Consider the following 25072-nt stretch of genomic DNA (forward strand, 5'->3'; position numbering starts at 1 on the left):
GTGCCTTTCCGATGACGCCAGGCCCACGGCTGGGTTCAATCTGGGAGTACCCCGATTGAGCAGAGCAGCAACGAAGCCAGGAGACCGGCTGGACTCCAACAGTGGCATGGCCCCCATGGGCAGGTTGGGGTGCCTTGCAGGGAGGGTTGGACAGGACAGCGCTAGCCACCAGTGGATGTCACCCTGCATGTCCGTGCCCAGATGCTGTTGCTGAAGATGCAACATCTCTCATCTGCTTCCATGTGCTCTGAGTGGCTGCCTCCTCCTGCCAGGTGATCTGTCCCACCCCATTGGACTTAATTCCACAGCCATCCACCAAGTCTGCAAACCAAACAAAGCAGAGGACTGTCTTAACAATCCTACTGAATAGATAGCATTATAGGAATTCTTCATGTATCAACTGTCTTGCAAAAGAAAAAGGGACCTCAAATAAGGGTTGCGGCAAGCTCAGGGCTTTCTCAAGGTGGGTGGCTTGGCTTCCTACAGGGCTCTGTCTCCTCTCCTTAAACTGGAGGTAATGTCCCTGGCAGACGCCCTGAGGAGATCTGTGAGCCCTTGGGAGATCTTTGGGGAGGATTGCTGAGACTGCAAGATGACAGGCAGTAAGGACTCCAGAGAACCCCATTCTGCCTATGGACAGGGGAGAACCAGTGTGCAGGGAGTGCTGTCGCATGGCATCTAGGCTTAGTTATACACCCACTGGCCTGTGGCAGGCTTATTTTGAGCAAAATTCGCTATCTTTTTGCAGAAGGAACATGTGGGTCTTGTAGAGAAATTTCCTGGCAAACAGAGCCTAGTGTGTGGGGTAAGATCAATCACCCAGTTAGCTGGTTACATGGCAAGGATTAGAGTTTTGTGGTGGCCGGGCTAGAGAAACCTGTAATGCTAGGTAGTTAAAGGTACACGATATGGAATTTTGAGAAGATCAAGGAGGAAACTGAGTTGTAGAGAGAAACCCACAGGTGGCAGAACACACCAGTGTGAGAGAACCAACTGAACAGCAGCCCCAAGGATCTTGATTCCGTTTAATTGCCAACGTGGTGCCAAAGCCTGGTGCACAATGCAGTGGCCTAAAGACTCTTAGATTCTAACCTTAAGTTATGGAAACATCTGATTGGTGTTTTGGCAACATAACCTGAAAGTAATAGCCTGAAAAATCTCACCTGGGTGAGAAAGAGAGATGCCAAATGCATCTTCAAGTTACATCCTGTCTTATATATTAGGGAAGCTTACTGTTTCTTTATTACCAACCTGCAGCATTAAATGGCCAATACTCATGGGGAAGTCTGGTTTACTCACTACTCCTGGGTTCTAATATGACAACTGTCTCTAGCAGGCACATCAGCAACACAAAGAAAAGTTCAGAAGTGGGAGCTGGCTCTATGACTTAAGGAGACCTAGTGGCAGGCCCATAAGTGTGTCCCCTGCTCAGCAGCCCTAAGGTAAAGAACTATCCACCAACACTGCTGTAAGTCCTTGAGCTCTGGTGTCCTAGGTCATCCTGTCCCCTGGCAGCCTTATCAGCCAAAGTTTCTAAGTGAGGCCAGGTACACTGGGTCCGAGGGAAGAAGGGGCCAGAGAAGACAGATGGCACCTACCTGCCCAGCGATTTTGATGAATAGGAAAATCTTTTTTTTCACCAGGAGAACTAGGGAGCTACTGCCTCCTCCTGCGGTTGCTAAGGAAACAGAACAATACCTTTCAGCATCCTCTCACCTTTTGCAAACAACCAGCTACAGGTTCTGATGTCATCGAGGCAGCTTCCCAGCCACAAGAGGATTTTCTGAAGACCAATGAGTCCTGTGTCTTTGGATATTTTCCTTACGAGGAACTGCAGGGGGGAAATTACAACAGGCCAACAGGTGAGACTGGGTCTTCAAAGCAACAGAGCCCAGTGACAGGTGTCACCAGCAAGGGACTTGTGATGGAGCTTCAGGGTGAAGGAAATTGATTTCTCATAGCTGGGTAAGAGAAACAACTTGGCTTACAAATTTACCATTCACAGCTATTTTTTGGTGGTTATTTAATAACTACCTCATATGCTTCTCAGAATCATAGTACTGTGTTTCCCCAAAAATAAGACCTACCCATAAAATAAGCCCTAGCAGGATTTCTAAGCATTTGCACAATATAAGCCCTACCCTGAAAATAAGACCTAGTGATGGGTGTGCACAACCCATGCATTTCGTCGAGGAACGGTAAAGAAGACGAGCAGCCCTTCTCATCTACCCCATGGGAGCTCTAGTGCTCGACATGAGAGATTGGGGCCAATGGTTCTAAAGGAAACAGAGTCGCAAGACATTCAGGATGGAATTTGGGGTTTGGAGAGTTATGATGATGTTCCAGAAGAAGATGACTTAACTATATTTGAATAAATGTAGATTGTTGTACTGTACTTAAAAAAAAAATAACACATCCCCTGAAAATAAACCCTCGGGTGTCTTCTTGAGGAAAAAATAAATATAAGACCCTGTCTCATTTTGGGGGAAACACGGTACATATTTGGACATATGATTTGAAATCAGTTTAGATCTTTTCGGCCGGGCACGGTGGCTCACGCCTGTAATCCTAGCACTCTGGGAGGCCGAGGCGGGCAGATTGCTCGAGGTCAGGAGTTCAAAACCAGCCTGAGCAAGAGTGAGACTCTGTCTCTACTATAAATAGAAAGAAATTAATTGGCCAACTAATATATATATATAATTAGCCGGGCATGGTGGCGCATGCCTGTAGTCCCAGCTACTCGGGAGGCTGAGGCAGCAGGATTGCTTGAGCCCAGGAGTTTGAGGTTGCTGTGAGCTAGGCTGACGCCACGGCACTCACTCTAGCCTGGGCAACAAAATGAGACTCTGTCTAAAAAAAAAAAAAGATTTTTTCAGTAACCCAATGCACACCCCATCATCTCTTAAGCCCCAGCTGTCATCATTTGCACACGGCATACTTTCATTGTGGGCTCACTCCGCTGCATCTGGAAAGAGGACTATTGGGGACGTGCGCACTTCCTTCTGGCAGTGTATATGGTGAGCAGATGGGTTATGGGGCGCTCACATTCATGTTTGTCTTGTTTGAAGATTTCTGTGCTGTGTGGTCTTCCTGGTGGCATTTCCACACAAGGCATCGGCACTGATGTTTTTTTCTTTAGCTCATCACATAAACCCGCACTGCTGGGACAAACCATTCTTAGAACAATTCACCGGATGGAGCTGAGACTTACAGAACGTTTACTGCCAGCAGAACACATCCAACGGTGTGATTATTGAGAGCCTGTGTTTTAAGCCTGTCACGTTCACACCTTGCAGCGTCAGCAATGTCTGTAAGAAGCTGGTTGGCACAGTTTGCATTTGGGTCACCCGTGCTGCCTCCCCGGCGATCACAATCATGCCGGAAACTTCAACCTGCATCCATTCTTCTCCTCTTTCACTCGTCAAAGAAGGCCCTTTCATTTGAATGCAGCATCTGCTTCATCTCTGTTGTGCAGGATCAGGGCCCTGATGCCACGCTCCCGTCTCAAACACCAGAGCCAGGTGACAGTCACACCTGACGGTGAGAGGATGGGCAGAGTGAGCCAAGGGCTATTGTGTGTCGCATCTGATAGGGCGCAGAGACGGTGTTAGTGCGTGGAAGGGTGCGCTTCAGAGACGGGCTCTTTCTACAGGAGGGAAAAACATGAGGCTACGATTTCCTCCCAGCACAAAGAACCGAAAAGGACGAGGAGCTTAGGCTGGCATGCACGTATCCCGTGTTGCCCTTTAAAGCTTGTAATGTCATTTGATTGCAGTTCTTTTCTATCGCTCTCCGCTATGCTATGTAAAATGAGCCCTTACTGTTCTAGAATACAGCTACAAAGAGGTTGCTATTAGGAGATGGGCAGAAACCGATGGGAATAGTGTACATGAGAACAATCGAATTCAGCATCAGGGACAGAGGGAGATGAACCAAGCCACAGTCTCTGGGTGCCCAAATTTGGACAAAATCATGTTAGATTTCATCAAATATTTTGCACTACAGAAGAACACATTCTTCTTTTTCCTCATGTCTTTGATTGACTGGATCTTCATTGCATCTTTTAAAACAGAATTCTTATCCTTGATACCTACCTGAGGGTTTTCACATGACTATCTTGATAAATCACCAAACAACACAATTTATAGTTTTAAATCATTTTAATAAAACAGTTACACCACCAAGACTTCAGATTTGTATCAGAAAACTTTTTGTTCTGTTCACCACAGAGAAAACCATGTTTTCTTCTCTTAATATTTTCAAAATTTGGTAATTCAGATTAAAAAGGACAAAAAATTAAAAAGGACAAAAAATTGACTGATTTGTAGTAGTAACTATGATCTTATACGTTCCCAGATTATACTAGGATTCCGGAATTACTGCCGTTCCTGCAGTACTTCACCACCATCTCTTTTGTCATTAGAACAGAAAAGCTTAGACCAGGGGTTGGCAAAGGAAGGCCCACTGACAAAAGCCATCAGCCTGTTTTTGTAAACAAAGATTTATCAGAACATAGCCATGCCCATTCACTTACTTAGCATCTATGGCTACTTTCATACTAGTAGGTTGGTGCAAAAGTAATTGCAGTTTCAGCATCGTTGAAACTTGCCATTTGGTATTGGAATACATTCTTTTTTTTTTTTTTTTTTTTTTTTAGACAGAGTCTCACTTTGTTGCCCAGGCTAGAGTGAGTGCCATGGCGTCAGCCTTGCTCACAGCAACCTCAGACTCCTGGGCTCAAGCAATCCTTCTGCCTCAGCCTCCCGAGTAGCTGGGACTACAGGCATGCGCCACCATGCCCAGCTAATTTTTTCCATATATATTAGTTGGCCAATTAATTTCTTTCTATTTATAGTAGAGACAGGGTCTCGCTCTTACTCAGGCTGGTTTCGAACTCCTGACCTCGAGCAATCCGCCTGCCTCGGCCTCCCAGAGTGCTAGGATTACAGGCGTGAGCCACTGCACCTGGCCTGGAATACATTCTTAAATAAATGTGGTCATGTTATACATCATTTCAATGTGCATTTCTCAATTTATGTTTTTTTGCTAATGACTTATTACTTATTTAATTTCTATTTATTTTAAACTATGGAAATGTTAGACAAAAAGCAAATTTGAGTGATTTTGTTATTTGAGTTCAAAATGGGTCATAAAGCAGCGGAGACAACTCACAACATCAACAACGCATTTGGCCCAGGAACTGCTAAGGAATGTACAGTGCAGTGGTAGTTCAAGAAGTTTTGCAGAGAAGACAAAAGTCTTTTGGATGAGGAGCCCAGTGGTCAGCCATTGGAAATTGACAACGACCAACTGAGAGCAATCATCAAAGCTGATCCTCTTACAACTACACGAGAAGTTGCCGAAGAACTCAATGTCTACCATTCTATGGTCCTTCGGCATTTGAAGCAAATTGGAAAGGTGAAAAAGCTCGGTTAGTGGGTGCCTCATGAGCTGACCGAAAATCAAAAAATCATTATTTGGAAGTGTCATCTTCTTGTACACAACAACAAGGAATCGTGGATTTGTGGATTTTATACAATAATCAGTGATGACCAACTCAGGGGTTGGACTGACAAGAAGCTCCAAAGCACTTCTCAAAGCCAAACTTGCACCAAAAAAGGTCATGGTAACTGTTTGGTGGTCTGCTGCCGGTCTAATCCACTACAGCTTTCTGGATCCCAGTGAAACCATTATGTCTGAGAAGTCTGCTCAGCAGATCGGTGAGATGCACGGAAAACTACAATGTCTGCAGCCGACACTGGTCAACAGAAAGGGCCAAGTTCTTCACGACAATGCCCATCGCACAACCAACGCTTCAAAAGTTGAACAAATTGGGCTACGAAGTTTTGCCTTATCCGCCATGTTCACCTGACCTCTCGCCAACCAACTACCACTTCTTCAAGCATCTCAACAACTTTTTGCAGGGAAAATGCTTCCAGCAGGATGCAGAAAATGAGTTCACCTAATCCCGAAGCACAGATTTTTATGCTACAGAAATAAACAAACTTATTTCCAATTGGTAAAAAAATGTGTTGATTGTAATGGTTCCTATTTTGATTCATAAAGATGTGTTTCAGCCAGGTTATAGTGATTCAAAATTCACGGTCTGAAACTGCAATTACTTTTGCAACTTAACACAACTACAGAGTTTAGTAGTTCTGATAGAGACCATATGGCCCACAGTGCCTAAAATATTTACTATTTGGCCCATTATAGAAAGTTTCCTGGCAAATATCATGCAATAGACAATAAAATGGTGCAATAATGTATGGTAGATCTTCGACATTCCTACCCTTGATTAGATCAAAACTTGGTCCTTGTGAAAACTGTGCTTTGCTCCCTTGTGTATTGAGTGTCACCCACTCAACAGCTCAGCATTACGGAAGTCTTGAAAATTGCAAGATTCGGTACCACTATTTTTACAGGTGTCATTGCCCCAGGTACCATGCTTTTTAACCTAATTGTTTAAATAAGAAAGTTTACTAATTTTTCTGAAAGTGGGAAACTGCCTCCAAGATAGTTTTATTAATACTGCTCATGTTTGTTATGTCCGTCATGGTGACCCGCAGTCACACATGCAAACCCCAGCATGTTCTGTTCTAATCCCAAATCATGGAAACAACTGATGTGTGTTTTGGTAATTTGACTCCAAAATAATAGCATGAAAATCCCATCTGGTGAGAGAGATATGAGCTAAGTATATCATCATTTCAAGTTATCTCCTGTTATATATCGAAGAAACCATCCCTCCCTCCCTCCCTCCCTCCCTCCCTCCCTCCCTTTCTTCCTTCCTTCCTTCCTCCCTCCCTCCCTCCCTCCCTCCCTCCCTCCCTCCCTCCCTCCCTCCCTCCCTCCCTCCCTCCCTCCCTCCCTCCCTTCCTTCCTTCCTTCCTTCCTTCCTTCCTTCCTTCCTTCCTTCCTTCCTTCCTTCCTTCCTCCCTTCCTTCCTTCCTTCCTCCCTTCCTCCCTCCCTTCCTTCCCCTTCCCTTCCCTTCCCTTCCCTTCCCTTCCCTTCCCTTCCCTTCCCTTCCCTTCCCTTCCCTTCCCTTCCCTTCCCTTCCCTTCCCTTCCCTTCCCTTCCCTTCCCTTCCCTTCCCTTCCCTTCCCTTCCCTTCCCTTCCCTTCCCTTCCCTTCCCTTCTTTTTTAGACAGGGTCTTAATCTGTTGCCCAAGCTGGAGTACAGGGGCCTGAGCCTCCAACTTAAATGAGGCTTAAATGATCCTCCTACCTCAGCCTCCCAAGTAGCTGGGACTATAGGTGCATACAGCTAATTTTTAAAATTTTTTGTAGAGATAGGGTCTCTAAAAAAGTCTGGTCTTAGGCTAGTCTCAAACTCCTGGCCTCAAGTGATTCTTCTGCCTTGGCCTCCCAAAGTGCTAGGATCATAGGCATGAGCCACCATGACTGGCCCAATACTTCTTATTTCTATGTGATCCAACCTGGAAACACAAATAACCAGTACTCATGAGAAAATCAGGTAAATTTGGCACTCTGTGTTTGTAACTAAAGTTCTCACACTGGCATGTTTGCAGTATTAAATTCATAGATTCTGTATCACTTTTTGTTTTGCTTTAACATACTACAGATGCAAACAACAAGACAGAAATTCATTCATTGTCAATGGTGGCATCTTAAGCAACAGTGAGAACATCACTGAGAGCTAGCTCACCCAACCACTTCCTATCAAGTTCTCTACCCTCCACTTTGGTTCTAAAAGCACATGGTGTGGAAATCACTTACTATTCTAGACCTGCAAGCAAGTTAACAGGCCACCCCAGAACCTTGGCAACTAGCATGAGTGAGAGAAGGAAAAATCCCTGAGTGCAGGGCAGTCTAGTAACATTTAGGAAACTGTTGCAATAAAAAAATTTAATTTTATATCTCAGAGACAGTGCCAGTGCTGTTGCTTCTGCAAGTAATGGATTTTAATAATCCTAGCAGGTCCTTCCCTCCCTCTCCCACCATGGTGGAATTTCACATGCTCATGTGCAAACGGACCCAGCCACGCTGTGGCTGCTAGGTTCTAGGGCTTTGGAGCACAAATGTCTGCTTCCATCATCTTGTCTCCACCGCTTAAGACCTGTGTGGCCTTGGGCAAGTTATTAATCCTCTCTCTGCCTGTTTTCTCATTGATAAAATGAGGAAAGAGGAATACCCACTTGTAGTGGACATTTATTATGTTTTCTTCTTGCCCCATGCCTTTTGAACACTCTTCCTATGTTTAGGTCATTTCCCATCCAATGAGTCCTGCCTCCCCAAGGTAGCCTCCAGTAACTTGCTTTTCCAGCCTCCCTTGCAGCTAGGTGCTAACTGTAAGAGAGTGAAAAATGTGCTGAGCATTAAGGTCAATGCCCAACAGTGAGGACTAAGGTGGCCCTAACCTCTAATCAAACGCACCTATGAGATGTGGATCCAGAAGAGAGACATGAAGAAGGTGGCACCAGGTACAGTCAGTGCTGGCGAGGGGAGTGGAGAGGTATTCGTCTCTCAGAAATGGCCGTGGTGAGGGCCCAGCATTGTGAGGTGGGCTGCTGTTGGACTTGTCTGGCAGGGTTAGTTGAGTGTTGTTCCTGGATCTTTTAACCCCAAAGCCTGATTGTGTGGCCCTTCTGGACACAAAGTAAGGTGGCCATGAGCCTTTAATAAATTATTTATCTACTTCAGCTGGCTAAAGTGGATTTGGCTGTTCGCAACTAAGCACCTTCCAGGGCTGTTGTTGAGATTAAATGAGTTATTCAGGCCAAGTGCTGGTGAGAACTCACTCCTTATCCTTGCTATTCAGAGTGTTTTGATGTCCATCAGATCCATCCACCGGATGGATGGGAATACTGATTTGAAATGTTAGATATTATTAATTCCACCTGGTGTGGGTTTTAAAACATTTCTGCAAGCTCTTTGACAGGCCTCCTATTGTGAGGTGGAGTCTATACTCCCCCCTCCCAGAACAGAGCAGGCTTTTGTGACTGCTTCCTCAAATAAAATGCAGAAGTGACACCATGTGACTTCTGAGACTAGGTTTGAAAGGCCATGCAGATTCATCTCACTCACTGTGCAGATTCTCTCTCGGGAATCTCAGTCCTCGTGTTGTGCAGAAGCCCAAGCTGCACACAGAGGCCACATCCAAGTGTCTTGATGACAGCCTGAGCTGAGATCTCAGTCAACAGCCAGAATCCACCCCAGACATTCGAGGGAGTGGGTGAGCCCCTACGACAACTCCAGCTCCCTCTGCCATCTTGTACATTTGCATGAGAGAACTCAGGCAAGGACAGCCCAGCTGGGGCCACTTGCTCCCAAGCTGAGACAGTGATAAAATGATTGTCATTGCCTTAAGCCATTGAGTTTTGGAGTGATTTGTTATGTAGCAGTAAATAACTGGAATACACGTGATATTTTTATAAAGTTCTCGGAGTGTTTGAATGTGAATTTTCTATTTGGTCTTCACATTAACCCTATATGAAAAGTATAATGATTCATTGATGTGTTTATGAAGAAAATGTCTGTGACTGTTGAATGCTTTGCACTACATCACAAAGCTTTTGTTCTGAGGTAAATAGAGCAGCGGTCCCCAATCTTTTTGGTGCCGGGGACCCGTTTCATGGAAGACAATTTTCACATGGACCAGGGGGTTGTGGGGAGGATGGTTTGGGGATGATTCAGGCACATTTATTGTGTACTTTATTTTTATTATTATTATGTCATAATATATAATGAAATAATATACAAGTCACCATAACACAGAATCAGTGGGAGCCCTGAGCTTGTTTTCCTGCAACTAGATGGCCCCATCTAGGGGTGAGCGGAGGCGGTGACTGATCTGACAGGAGGCGGAGCTTACTTAGGCGGTGATGGGAGTGATGGGGAGCAGCTGTAAATACAGATGAAGCTTCTCTCGCTCCCCTGCTGCTTATTTCCTGCTCTGTGGCTGGTTTCTAACCGTACCAGTACCAGTACTGGTCCGTGGCCTGAGGCCTAGGGATATACAGAGAACAGAACCCAGGTCTCTGGCTGTGGTGCTATAGAAATATCCCCTATAATATAGAGACATATAAGATTTCAGGAGTTTTGCAGGGCTTTGCTCTGAAGGAATATGTGAACATGTTAGTTCACATATCAAAAGCTGCCTCGCTTCAGGAGGGCATCTCACAGATCGGTGGCAGTGCTTCCCAAGGTGACGCTGTGTCTCAATCCTGTCGGCTTCTGCCCGCTTCTGTATGACAAAGCTTGGCATGAAGCCACAAGGTGAGAACTGGTCAAAGAGTGCCCACCTGACAGAGACAGACACCTTCGGCTAAAAGCAATTAGCCTAACGGACAGTTCCTGCTTCACTCCTGACTACCTGTCTCAATCAACAAAAAACTAGACAAAGAAATATGGAGCCACTATATTTCTGTTTAGCCTTTCTGCTAAGTGATAGTTTTGTCTTAGAACTTAGAAGTTTGTCTTAGAAAGATTTTGTAACCGTTTGCTCACATAGATAGAGTTAATTAAGGGATCTCTAGAAGCTTTTGGGGAGAGTTTTAACCTAAAACAAACTACCTATTATTATGTAAATCTCTTACCCCTGGCAATTGATCACTGTACCAATAAATACTGATACCAGACTTCCCTGATGGCCTCACAGCTCAGGGGAATGCTGGAGGCCTCCCGATTCCCCCAACTTTATAAAATCTATACTTTATAAAAACTGTACTTTTGTCTCTGTGTATTCTTACATTTCTATATTCTATTCTGTTATTTTCTATTCCTTATATTTTCTTATCTCTTGCGACAATCCCTGCCAAAGGGATCCGATTTTTGCTGGGAGAGTAGCTAACTCCCTGCATCTGGCTCCCGGGCACAGCACTCTTTCCATGAAATGATGTGGTCTGGGTCCAGAGAAATAGGATTCATAATCATCTCACCCATGATGTAACTTAAACCACTACTAGAATGCATTCTTGTATGTAAGTGCCTTCTGTACGTTGCCTCCAGCTCATCTTCAAAACAACCATTATCAGGTCAATATCCCAGTTACTATGCCTATGTAACAAGTCACCCCAAAACTTAGTGGCTTAGAATGACAGACATTTATTATATCTAGTTATTTATGTGGGCCAGGAGTTCAGTAGCAGCTGGCGGGGTGGTACTAGTAGGCTTGGGGTCCCTCATGAAGTTGCAGTGAGTCATCAGCTGGGGCTGCAGTTGTTTGGGGCTAGAAACAGGGCAGGGTTGATTGGGGCTAGAAAATCCAATTCCAAGATGCCTCCCTCACATGGTGGCTGGTCTCCACAGCAATGCTTGAGTGTCCTCACAGAACGATGGCTTTTCCCAGAGCAAGCCAGCCAAGAGACCAAGGTGGAAACTGTAATACCTTTATGAACTAATTTTGGAAGACACTTTTGCTGGGTTCTGTTGGTCCCTCAGGTCATCTCTGTATCAGTGTGGGAAAGACCATACAAGGGAGTGACTATGAGGAGGTGGTGACCGTTAGGGGCCATCTTTGAGGCTGGCGACCACAGTCAATATCACCCCCTAAATCACAGGCAAGGAAACAAGAGTCAGAATGGCTAGGACTCAAGAGCTCAAGGCCACGTGGAGAGTGTGCAGCTGGAACTTGAAGCCAGTACTATCTAATTCCCAGCTCCAATCTATAATAAGAGGTGAATTTATGGTATATTTTGATGCATTTATATTAGTATTTTCAGAAATTTCTTCAAAATCAAGAAATTATTATTATTATTTTTTGAAATTTCAGAATATTATGGAGGTACAAACGTTTTAGTTACATATAATGCCTTTGCTTCACCCAAGTTAGGGTCAAAATCAAGAAATTCTTTAGATTATTATTATGGAAAGAAATATTGGACATGTGGAGAGGACAAACAGAATGGGAGGCTTCACTTTCTTTGGTCATTAAATGCCTCATTTCATCATGGTTGAATCATGCCTTTTGCCTAGGTGCCCCCTCCCCTTAAATATTTTTTTCTTTTCTTCATCTGGTGAGAAATTTAATGAGCTCTCTTATGTAAATATGGAAAGGTATGGATCTTAGCTTTTTTTAAATATATATATATATAACTCCAAATCTGACTTTATAGAATTCGAAAGTGATCAAAAATCCACTAGGGCTAAAATTGCTATCTCAGTTAGCTTGAGCTGCTATAACAAAATACCATAGACTGGTGGCTTCAACAACAGCAATTAATTTCGCACAGTTCCAGAGGCTAGGAAGTCTAAGTTCAAGGTGCAGGCTGATTCGGTTCTCCAGGAAGGGCCTGCTTCCTGGCTTGCAGAAAGCTGCCTTCTCGCTGTGTCCTCACATGGCAGAGAGCGAGAGAGAAGCTCTGGTTTCTTCCTCTTCTTAGAAGGGCACTAATCCCATCATGGAGGCCTCACCCTCATGACTTCATCTAACCGTAATTATCTCCCAAAGGTCCTGCCTCCTAATACCATCACACTGGGAGTCAGAGCTTCAACATATGGGTTTGGGGCAACATACACATTCAACCCATAATAGTTACATATACTCTTTGCTCTGTAATTTCATTTTTTGGTGAATTTATCTTACAGAAGTGAAAGCAGCAGTATGTCAGGATACAGGTGTGATGGCGTTTACGATGGGTGTATTTGTTACAATGAACATCAGAAACCATCTTAATGTCCACAGATGGGTTGAATAAATCAAGGTACATGGAGGAATAATATGCCACTGTCAAAAATGACAAATTAAAGGGAAAGGTGCCCATGACATTGTAAAGTTTTACAAAGAAGTTGTAGAATAATGTGTAGTATATGGTGCTATTTTGGGGGAAAAAAAGGAAAGCTTGTATCTTTGTAGTGTTTGCATTAATCTGGAGAGAAGGCTCTCTCCTAGAGAGAATATTCTTTTGAATAACCTATTTATCAATCTTGGGGAGAGAAGGGTTGGAATGAGGGGAGCTCATTATTTTTAGAAGAAAAACTGTAGAATACCCGATGTAACATACAAATCCGTCCTTTGGCTTTTTCAGTAATAAAATCTTGATAATTGGTAAACACATCTTCCTTGATTAAGAGACGCTCTCATTTCGAGTTTCCCCACTGCCATTCTGCTCTTGTCTTTGGGTGGAGACAGTTCCAGGGGTTCACTTTTCCCGGTGCCTGAAACGAAGAAGCCAGAATGTCTCTGAAGGAAGCCGTAGGAATAACCATTTCCAGCGGGCCCGTAATCAGCCTTCGCCATGGAGGACAGAATGTAGTGACATTTTTTTTTAAAAGGAGGAGAAGATGATGCCATTAACGTGCAGCCCTCCCTGGTTCAGACTGTTCGGGAGAGATTTGCCACGGATGCGCTGCAGGTCGGAGGGAGGGAGACCTGTTATTGAGGCCCTCCACTTGCACTTAGCCCGGCGCCCATTTCTTAGGGAATATTGATCCAAAGTACTCTCCTCTGTCATCTGAGGGGCATAATGCAGTCCCTGAGTATTCACAGAAAAAAGCCTTTCTTTGCCAGGCTATTTTCTGAAGTCAAAAAGATCCTTTCAGGATCTATAATGGCAAGCCCCTCGCCACTTCACACCCTCAGTGAGAAGCGCACTCCAATTTTCAGAGCCCTAGGGCCCCAAGCCAAGGAGGAGCTGGTGAGTGTGACCTCTTCGTGTAAAATATTCTGTGTCAAACTCAGCAAGCAGGAGGACAGCGCGGGGCAGGGGACATGCAGATGGAAGATTAAAAATGACACCTGGACACACGAGAAAGGGCGCTCTTGTCCCAGAGATAATGTATGCGTTTATTCTTTCATTCCTAGAATAATGTCTTAAATAGAATTTTCAGTCACGTGCATAATGCTCTCGGATTGGAGTTGCTCATGTCTGACATGGTGCAGAAGGGAGAGTGCCAGCTGCAACTTCCGAGTTTCTCTTACTTTTCATTCTGTAAAAGGCAGGATCTTCCAGACTAGTATCTCTTAACATGACAGCTTGTTCTAAATGTCTCTCCCCTCTCATCTTATGCAACTTAGGACAGTGGAGACTGAAGTATTGAAAGTATTTTTAATTTAAAATGCTAACAATGACAAAAAAAAAAAAAAAGATGCACTCTCCAATTCCAGCAAATTCTTTTCCATTACTCAGAAACAGCATCATTTCAGAGAGTTCCTGCTGTCTTGTTGCTGCTGTTTGCTTGACTGAGTGTTTTGGAGGGCACATTTGGGGCAGAGAGAATATCACTATTGTTTGGAATGGGCCTGCCTCTCTGGGCTGTCGGCTGGTCTTGTCATGTTCTCTGAGGGTGAAAATAAACGCCTGAAGTTGCAGCAAGCAGCATGCTAAGAGTCTCTGACCTGGGTTGTGAAAGCAAGTCTCTTCTCCACTCAAGGGTGGCTCTTCTGGTATATAATGACATGGAAGTGTCTTTACCTTCTTTCTCTGAAACTCCTGAAACATAAAAACTCTTTTTCAGGAGACAATAAATAATTTTGACCAAACTGTAGCAAGTCCTTAATAAATGTGTGGATCTGAGTGCAGGGCACAGAAAGCGACCTTCTGGAGTGTGGCAGACCCCCAGGGACATCACACCGACAAGCGTGGGAACCCGGTTTTGCTCCAGGTCCTTCGTCTCAAAGTCTGTTTTTGAGAAGCAGAGCAATTTGTCTTTTCATGAGCAATTTGTCCTGCCAGGGAGGTACTATCCAGTGGTTTATGGAGTCTCAGAGATAGGTTAACTCCAGCATATTCTTCTCTGCATATGGGGAGAGTTCGAGAGTCTCCCAGGCTGCGAAGAGTAGAGTCAAGGTGGCCTCTGACTTAGCAGTAGGGACACCTTTACAGTGGCCAAAAAACATGGAAACTACATTTTCAACAGTCTATGCACTGGTTAAGAACGATGACTGCTGCTGAATGGGGGTGTCATCAACAAGTGGGGACCAGGAGCCTGGGCTCCTGCCTGAAGCCCCACTTTCTGACTATGTGAAGCCAGTGAGCCACTGTGTTTAGGCCTTGGCTTTTGCGCCTATAGAAGGACGTGGTTGCAGTATGGAGGATGACCTTTCCCACTGTGATCTGTGCCTTGAGGAAACCAAATGTGCAGAGATGAAGTTTACTTTGTGTTCTAAGCTCCATGATCTTCACATTTTGGTTTGAAAAATGAAATGCAACTAAAACTATTTCCATTTATAGAAGGAAGAGCAAAGGATAATGGTGCCCCTTGACATAGATGGTTTAATAAACCAAAGTGGCCTCGATTGAGTTTTATGCACATACACAGCACCATAATGCCAGCTCAAAGGTATACAGAAGTGAGCAAATATAAAAGTCAGAGTCTTCTCGCTGGGAGATACTGTTTATTGTAGGAAACATAAATAACTCTGGCACTTTTTTTCCGGGAATACTTAGAGAATTATACTATGGCTAGGGTGTCCCTTAAGAATATTCTTTTTTTTTAAGCCAAGAAAGATGGATAAGAGCATTATTGGTAACAATGGTCCTTTTAGAACCACTGGAAGTTGGATCCTTTTTGGAATTCTGCTGAAAGTTTTGCATGATAAGTCCTAAGATTTGATGAGTATTTCTTGAAGATGACTTGATCGCTTACATGGAGCACCATGGGCTGGACTGCTTCTCCACCCATCCATCTTTTTGCTATGAGAAAGTAGGCTGAGGCGAGAGGATCGTGTGAGCCCAGCTGTTCGAGAGCAGCTTGGGCAACATCGCAAGACTCCATCTCAAAAAAATATAATACAATACAATAAAGAAAGTAAACTATTTTATGAGGATTTCATAACAATATCCCTTGAATTTCAAATAATCATCTCCAGGTCTGAAAAGTAGCCCTAAATTATCCTTGGGGGACTTTCTAGGGAGTCCTGGAGGCCCACGTGGAAAGCTGAATTGTGAAGGGTAGGAGTGCGTCTCCCTCTGTGGAGCAACAAGCTGCTCTCCAGGAAGGGGGCCGAGTCTCCCCCGACGGCACACATGCAGGCGGGAGGGGGGGCAAGACAGGGGCCAGTGCTGCCCACAGCATCACTGATGGGGATGGCCCAAGCTCCAGATCTCTCTGCAGGTCAGAATCCTCTGGGTGGCTTTAAGAAAAGCAGACGCTGAGGTTCTCCCCAAGACCTGGTGGATCAGAATCTGGGTGGCCAGATGAGCTAGGAATCTGCATCTTACTTTGGAAGCTTCCTAAGTGACGCTGATGCGCAAGGCTGAGATCCACTACTTATAGGCCACAAAGCTCTAAAACTCCACCTCGAGCTTTATTCTAAGAGGAACCGAGTATTTTTTTTTTTTTTTTTTTTTGAGACAGAGTCTCGCTTTGTTGCCCCGGCTAGAGTGAGTGCCGTGGCGTCAGCCTAGCTCACAGCAACCTCAAACTCCTGGGCTCGAGCGATCCTTCTGCCTCAGCCTCCCGAGTAGCTGGGACTACAGGCATGCGCCACCATGCCCGGCTAATTTTTTTTTATATATATATATCAGTTGGCCAATTAATTTCTTTCTATTTATAGTAGAGACGGGGTCTCGCTCTTGCTCAGGCTGGTTTTGAACTCCTGACCTTGAGCAATCCGCCCGCCTCGGCCTCCCAAGAGCTAGGATTACAGGCGTGAGCCACCGCGCCCGGCCTTTTTTTTTTTTTTGAGACAGAGTCTCGCTTTGTTGCCCAGGCTAGAGTGAGTGCCATGGCGTCAGCCTAGCTCACAGCAACCTCCAACTCCTGGGCTCAAGCGATCCTTCTGTCTCAGCCTCCCAAGTAGCTGGGACTACAGGCATGAGCCACCATGCCCGGCTAATTTTTTCTATATATATTAGTTGGCCAATTAGTTTCTTTCTATTTATAGTAGAGACGGGGTCTCGCTCTTGCTCAGGCTAGTTTCGAACTCCCGACCTCGAGCAATCCACCCGCCTCGGCCTCCCAGAGAGCTAGGATTACAGGCGTGAGCCACCGCGCCCGGCCTGGAACCAAGTATTAAAAGCAGAACATACCTTTAAGCAAGTTCTTGCTATCAGTCAAAAGCTACAAAAAAAAAAAGGCCAAATGATTCAGGCTCTACTTGACACTCCCAGGAAGGCACTAGGCCCTTTCTTGAGGCCACTGAAATGTTTCATGAGTAACAGGTGCTCAACAAATAGTTGCTACATGGACAAATGAATGACTTCTTGGTGGTGCAATGTCCTGAGAGTTCACTGCTGTCCAGCACGTGGCAGTAGCCCAAGACGCTGGCAGAGGCCACTTGGCCAGGCCAAGTGATGTTGGAGTCTGGGCAGGGCCATCAACCTGGCTTTGGCCACACCTGCAGGAAGCCATTATTACCTCTTGTCTGTCACTTAATCCACAAAGACAAACCCTCAAAGTCTGCCTCCTGCTCACGAGGGACAGGGACTCCAGACCACTAAAAGGGTGACTTGTATAGGTGCTGCTTGGCGAGATGGTGCCAGGGGCGCAGCTCATCGTGGGCCTTGACAGAAATCGCAGAAACAGGCAGTACCAACCCAGCCACTTAATCACGAACAGAGGAATGGACTTACACAGATGAGAACCATGATGTTTGGACTCAGATCCTCCTGGGACTGGAGCTTAGCATTCTATGCTATGAACCGAGAGGTCAATTTTACATAAACACATTTGTAAACCTCTTGGGATTGGTACTAGTTACCACTTTGGATACGATTTTAGGCTTTGGTTAAAAAAATGCTTTGGAACAACTCTGTCCGATTAAAAAATGCAAACCACCTTTTTATTAGACACCAGGGTAAACTTTATTTTCCTACAAACTATAATGAGAATGAAAGAAACATATAGCACCTAAGTGCTGTGTTTCCGCTTTATTAAATCATCACAGTAAGTCAGAGTTAAAGAGGAGAAGAAGGTTAACTGGAGGGTCAAGTGGCGGCTGTCAGTGGGGCCGTGTGCTTTCCCGGCACGTGCCTTGGCGCACACGTACACACCTGCACCGGTGGGCTCCGCGTGAAGCTCTCTACCACCTAAGCACGCACCTAGGTGTGCAGCCTCAGGGAAATTAAATAAGAGACAGCAAAATAAGAATCAAATGACATACTATAACTTAATTTACCATATTTATCAAATTTTTTCCTTATTTACATTTACTAAACATTGTAGACCTGAAAACATAAGAAAACATTCACTTCATGTGTATGTCATACATAGATAATGAGTGCAACTAAAACGATGGTTGTTTCATGTTGAATTTCCCTTCAGACGCGGGCATTCCCCTTCAGTAGATATGGTAATAAATGTAACACAGTTACAAACACAACATCACAGTAAGTTTCAAAGGATTCAGCAAACCTCCACGTGATACGAATACAACAGGTCAGCGGAGCACAGGCGGGACCACCTGAGGAAGGTCAGGAAGACTGGATTTGCATGGCTCTTGGATCTGCGTGATCTCATTTGTAAGGCTAAGGGTCTGATCAATCAGCACACATCACAAAGTCAAGGGTCACCCCACCCCCACCCCCGGCGCCCCCAACAACCTGTGGCTTTTAGGAGCTACAGGCTTAACGGCTGAAGACACTTTTGACAGTCATTCGCCCAGGCTAAATTTCCTTGCTTCTGTCTGCTGAAGGCTTGACTATTTTTAAAAAGTCATCGTTTTGCGAAATTAATATTTTTTAAAGTACAAAAACCTACTCAATGAGACTATAAACATCAGCTTTGCTTTAGATGGAAATCTGGAGACCAGTGTGCAGAGAAGTCAGGGAACTGGACTGGGCCTGCCTGAGGCCAGTGAGTCTTATCACATTTGGGGCCAATTAGTGCCACCTTTGTTTACAGAAGGCTGACCTAGTCACACTACTGTGATATGTCAGCACTGTGCCTCAGGTGGGTCCCTACCGGATGAATGACCCTCCACAATTTTGCTGAAAGGCATTTATTACAAAAACACAATATTTGCTTTTCTAAGCAAAAAAAAAAAAAAACAAACTTAAATCATTTCAATTTTCCACCCCAAATAACAAAAATGACTCAAGTCCATGTGATCACAAGCAAACATGGTTGCCAGATTCCCTGCTGCCCCGTTCCCAACCTCCGAACCAGAGCTGTCACTGAGAACGAGGGGCTCAAAAAAACTCCAGTCACAAAACTGCTGGCTGTAACCTGGGGTCATGGGGTTGTTAAAATCACCAGGATTATGGGAGGGTGGAGTTATTTGCCACCTACAACTGAATTTCCCGCTTCGAGGTCAGGATCGCTGGTTCGTGGAGGCAAAATGAAATCAAGGAGCAGAAGTCCGTGAGAGTTAAACGTGACTTCCCAATCCTGACACTCTCTTCTGCTAAAGCCAGGAATCCTGCAGTGGGGGTTACCCTGAAGATGTGACGTCCTCTCGGAAGCTACTTGCTGCCAGAGGCCGACAGGGGACTCTGGAGCCCAGGACATGCCACGCGATCCCTGCAGGAACGACGCTCTGGGTACTTTGTAAACATGAAACGAAGCAGCTCAGCAACAGTCTCAAGTGTGAGTGACCCTGGCCAAACCACGCTGGCCAGAGAGCTCGAATCACTGAAAGAAAATGGGGGTGTGGGAGAATAAGAATCGTGGCATTTGCTGACACCGCAGAAAAAGCCATGACTCCTGGAAACCCTTTGTATTGCCATTAAGCAATAAGTGAACACACCGGGCCCTTTACGAGACAGCCCGGAGTGATTAAAGCTTACTTCTGCTTTGGAACGTCCCTCGTTCTCTTGTGTTCAGCTAGTTCTCAAGTTGCTTCTGCCTGGTGGGCCTCAAACCCTACCTGTAATCCCCTAGAAAGCAGAAAAACAAATTCTCTCTAGAATCAGAAGGTCTGCCCTACTGACAGCAATGGCTGTCTCAGTCCTTTCTCACTTGTCCCAAGCGTGAGTCTGGCATCTGGGTCTGCCATGTCCCCCACACAGGTCAGGGACCTGCCAAACCCACTCAATGGCCGATGGAAAAAACCGGCTGCTCAGTGGGGCGAGCAGGCTCGGGAGGCTTCTCCAGGCCCTTGGTGACCATGCAGGCTGCGGGCAGCAGCACACGGTGTGTGCAAGGGCAGAGGGCAGAGGGCAGAGGAAGGTGGAAAGGTCTCCGCATTGCAAGCCTTTAGCTAGTGGCTGCGTGTTACGGTGCTGTTCTTCGGTTGTGGGGGAAGGCGTTTCTCAGGGCGCGTGCACTGTGAAATGGTCTCAGGAGAACAGAGACTGTGCAGTGGGGAGGGACTCCATGAATTTCTCGGGTTTACCTCCGAGTTGGGGGTGAGCAAACCTCTAGCTCTGAGACCGGTCAAGGGCCAGGAGAGCAGCAGAGGCCTGAGCCAATCAGCTCTCCCCCGCGGACTGGCTTCTCTGCTGCTGGGTGGGTAGGGCCCACCCAGAGCCTCCCAGCAAGGGAGCCGGGCAAGCCCAGACAGAAGTCAGGGCTTGCCGTTCTTTCTGTTTTCTTTCCTTCTTTCTTACTTAAAAAAAACTAGGCCCAATATGCCTTCCTTGGAACCAAACTGGTAAAAAATAAGGATGGAATCCCTTGCTTGAAATTTGTTTCCCTAAAGCTCTGTGTGACAAGAAACATTCTAAGGCTCACCTTGGCCCTCTCTGAGCAATAGACAGGAGCGAGATTGCAGGGTGAAGCTTCTGGACACACAAGGGCCCGCCACGGCCTACCTAGCACCTGAAGCTGGCGCATGCCCTTCAGGTTGATGTGGTGCTGTGCTGTTTCGAGCCTTGGGACACTTCTTGTCCTGCAGGAACCCTTGCAAGGACGGGACCTTGTTTTCTAGAATCTTCTAAGTGTTCTGGGATGGGAGCGTCACTGTTGTGACCGGGAGGGCCTCTGGGTGGTCAGGAGAACCTCTTCTCAGTGGGCAACAGGCACCAGGTGGAAAACACTCAACAACTGAGGAAAAAGTTCTCCTGGGCAAAAGACCCTGGGGAAAGCCAATTTCCGCGATGATGAAATTTTTGAGTAAAGCATAAATCCTAACATAAGTAGCAAAATCAATGCAGACAAAATTCCTCAAACAATTAAACAGGTGTTTGCCAGCCCCTCTACAAATCATACGTGGGTTTATCAACTAGAGAAGACAACTGGTGGTACAGAAATCACCCTCTGCACCCTCCCTGAAAGCTCAGAATCTGTTCCTGCTGGGCTGTGTCTAGAGCAGCCACACCCATGGCCATGTGGAAGTGGGTTTGCTTCGGGTTACTGGTGACTTCTTCTTTTCTTCTTTGGAAGCCAAAGGCTTGTGAGGTTTCAGGACAAGATGGTGCAGTCTAGTTTGAAAGTCCCGTCTGAAACATTTGAGTGGAATTCACCTTTGACTTCAGAAAGTTTCCTGGAGTCTCGGGTTTACAGGCTCGGGGAAGGGCGGGAGAGTCTCTGATCTGTCTCCTCCTTACCCATGGGCTCTCGCGGTTGGCACTCGGGCTGGAGGCCAGGGGCCCTGCAAAGGAAGCAGACAATGGCCAAGTCATGGAGTCAGCTGACACTCTATGGCCACTGATTTAAGAGAGGATGCGTGGTGTGCAGAAGAAACAGAACCACGTCCCCAGGAAGAGGGTTTGATGACCTACTCCTGTGCTATGCCTGCAACGGTGTTTGTTGAATGAATAAACACACGAATGTCTTCCCTCCTGATCTTTGTCCTGGGCTTTTCTGCAGCATAAAAGAAGCGTTTTGAAATTAACTGAGACTTATGTCCAATTCACAAGAATAAAGAGAGAAGGCATCTGATTATAGTAAAAGATTCGAGGAGTGGCCAGTGAAGAAGCATTGACCAGTGGCCAGTGAAGAAGCATTGACCAGAGTCAGTGAAAAACCCAGTGAAACTTTTATGGGAAGCTTTGTGGAGCCCTGTTGGTGTTATTGGGATCTCCACGTGTTTACATATTGATGTTTTACACCATGAGTTACAACTCAATTACTCCCCAAAGGGTCGAAACTGGAGGTCAGGACTAAATTGCTTGTCTGAATGAGTCCAGATGAGCATACAGCTATTCAGCACTGGAGAGAAAAGGGAATAAAATTAAAACCTGCGTACGCGCACCCCTCCTGTTCCCCAGGGCTGCTGCAGGCATGCTCAGAGGAACACAGGAATGCCTGGTGCAATACCCAGCCGCTGTTGCCGGAGCAGTTCGTTCTCCCCTAGGACTGTTCTGCGAACGAGAGGATCATTTCATCACCTTTCCCCTCGTAATGTATTTTTAAACCCTGTCGTACTGTGACCTAAGTTTCCCTGCATGACTTCTGCTGGGAACAAACCTCAAAAGCAGAGTTTCTCTATCTTCCCCCGACAGGCTTTATTGTAGGGCTTTGGCCTTTGACGTTATTATTACTATTGTTGTTGTTTGTATTTAAAATTAATTTAAGTGGGTTATTTTATTCACAGACAGCACCTTTTTCATTTTCTGACTTTACCTTATTATTTTCTAGGAAGAGCTGCTGAAATCAATACTTGCAAACATACATGGACCTGTGGAGGCAGCCTGGTCCAGGGGGCTCTGAAATTCGGCACTTTCCGACTCCAGGGGCTGGGTTTTACAGTGGCCGTCCTTCTTCCAGGCTCAGTAAGGTCGGGCAGAGAGAGAAGTCGTCCTGGGCCTCTGGCCTACCATTTTTGTATTTAAAAACAGACTGCCTTTGACAAAGGCAGCACAGCCAGACTGTCATCCATGACAGAGGCGGGATTGTTAAAAGGCATCTCTCCACCCCCTGGAGCTGGTGGTGGGCAACAGCATTTAACCCAGGGGTGGGGGTAGTGGGGGGAACAGGCCTGCTTTACTCCCAGATAACACTCCAGTTGGAAATACCACCCTACCCACTACCACAATCAGATCAATTGGGATAAGGAAGCAAATGAATAAAATAAAAGCAAGTAAATTGAAAGCTATAAAGTGATTTTCAAAGAGCAAACCTTTGCTAATTCTGGATTACAGTAAAAATACTGTAGCCCCTCCACCCCCAGCCATGCTCCCAGGGAGAACAAGGAAGGAAGGAGGGGCGCACTTCGAGTTCCTGCGGCCATATGGACGGACAGAGCAACGCCAAGCTTTGTCCCACTGAGTGGACCCGAGTCCATGGCACGAAGCTCTGCAGTGAAGGGCACTCGTGCATCTGAGAACAGGGACCCTGAGGGCCAGGGGCAAAGGGCAAAGCCACACCTGGAGTTGGGCTGGGGCCAGTGTCACGGAGCCCCACGCATTCCTCTAGTCCCCAACTTTCTGCATGCATTCTTCCCGTCCCCAACTTTTCCCTGGCATGTCGCCAGCCTGTGATGGCTCTGGATGTGCCTGCCGTGCCCCGAGGTTGGTGGCGAGGCAGCAGCTGCACCACGAGCAGGCAGCCACGGAGGAGAAAGGCCGCCTTGCTAATGTGACAATGCCACTTGCAAGCTGCAGGCAATGGCTCCACTGGAGTGGCCTTTTCCTGGTGATGGGAGCCCGAGGCCTAGTCAAAGGACACCCGGGCCCCACCTCACCACTTGGGTTGCAGGAACAGGAAGGACGTGCATGGACACGAGGGGCTCCGCAAATAAAAACTTTTGCAGGAGACCTGGGAGGGGGTAGTACAGCCCTGCTCTGCCCCATCTTGATGTAAGCATGTGGGCTCTGCGGCTGTCACCTGTAGGGGGTTAAGTGAGCCCAGTTTGGGCCAAAGCCATGGCCTAAGGGAGAAGAAAGGGCAAGTGGCCTGCGGGTCAGCTGGCTGGGGTTCTGGCTGCTCACCCGGCCTGCAGAGGTAACGGCCCCTGCCTGGTGGAGGAGGGTGATGTCTTGGATAAACCAACAAGCCTAGACCCTAACATCCCACCTCCACAGCTACTAAGACAAACAGTGACCAGCACCTGTGCCATGCGTTGCACCGCGGGTGACAGGGCTAATAAATGACAGCTCACTCACTCGCCTTCTCCTTCGGCAGCATCACTACCATCATCGTCGTCATTAACTGCTCTCTGCCACCTGTGAGCCTGTGAGTTGGGACGGCCCAGGCCCCCCGGGACGGGGTTTTCAGCCAGCCCTGCCAAGGCGCCTGCCATCCATCAGAGTGCTCTGGGCAGGGCCTGGAGCCCAGACCCAGGACGGAAAGGCCAGGCTGGGGAGGTCACACCTGCCATGGCCAGGCTGCCCTCTGGGTCCTAGACTGCAGCCGACCCCCGGGTTCTCCACCCTCTGTGCTCCCCAGCTTTTGTCTGCTTTTCCTCCCCCAGCTGTTCCATTCAGCAGCCCCCTCGACAACCTGCCCTCCCCGCGTGGAGGCCTTGGCGGCCTCCATTAAGGCTGGCGGTCAAAGGCCGGCCCAGCACGTGCCGCGTCTTATCGGCCCATCTCAAGACCCTGCTCCTCCAGGCTGAGGCAACAAAAAAGGGGGCGGCCCCGGTGCCCATCGGCTCCCTGCAGCCCCACACACAAAAGGGCGGGCAACAAAGACATTTTCTGTGATGGCAGGTGTTGGTGTCGGATTCCGCCCGGAGTGATCGGGGCAGAAGAAAGGCGAGGCTGGGCTTCCCTGGGCAGCGGCAGCATGCAGACACGCAGGGGCAGGAGCTCTGCAGGGCCCCTCGGGAGGGGGGTGGGGGCAGCAAAGGCCCAGGATGGCGAGGGTCACTGCGCAGCGGCAGGTCTGGAGGGGGCCTGTTAGAAATCCCCACCCCCTCCCCAAAAGCAGGGTGCTTGGGTGAGCCCACTGAACCGACAGCCTTACCTTGCTCAGATACTGTAACGGGACCTTTGTGGATTTTAATCTGAAGGGAAAGAACATAAAATCAAATGAATACAAGCACGGTAACCCCGTAGCTCCAACTTGATAATTAACACAGTGCCAATAATTCCTGAGCTGTTGGAGCAGCCTCAAAGCCTTGCAGATCAGTAAGAACTGAAAATTCACGTGAAAATTCTACTTAATAGGACAAAACACTATCTGACGTGACAATGACAAAGGTGAAATGAAGAGACGTTAAAACTCCTAAGATGTAAAAGCGCAGGTCCTGTTAGGAGCCCTGCAGGCAGCGCGCAGCACTGACAGCCGTGTCCTCTTCCTGGTGTCCAAACTTTTCCCACTGGTGTGGCCTAAAGTATAGCTAAAGATAAAACAGTTTTCGAGACAAAGCATTTGGAATTCCATGAATAAAATATAATCAAA

At 46.7% G+C, this 25072-nt stretch overlaps 1 protein-coding gene across 3 annotated transcripts in view; it reads right to left on the reverse strand.

Annotated features, from left to right (window-relative positions):
- Positions 1-17684: 17684 nt before the first annotated feature.
- RALGAPA2 (Ral GTPase activating protein catalytic subunit alpha 2) overlaps positions 17685-25072 on the reverse strand; it is a 307449-nt gene continuing 300061 nt past the window's right edge. For all 3 annotated transcript variants that reach the window (XM_012757359.2, XM_012757358.3, XM_076011174.1), the window contains 2 exons: positions 24635-24674; positions 17685-21377 (listed from right to left, as the gene is read on the reverse strand). In XM_012757359.2, the coding sequence (XP_012612813.2) occupies positions 24670-24674 (5 nt within the window). In that variant the 3' untranslated portion in view covers positions 17685-21377; positions 24635-24669. The remainder of the gene's footprint in view (positions 21378-24634; positions 24675-25072) is intronic.

Source organism: Microcebus murinus, chromosome 16 (assembly GCF_040939455.1).
Source record: "Microcebus murinus isolate Inina chromosome 16, M.murinus_Inina_mat1.0, whole genome shotgun sequence".
NCBI lineage: Eukaryota > Metazoa > Chordata > Mammalia > Primates > Cheirogaleidae > Microcebus > Microcebus murinus.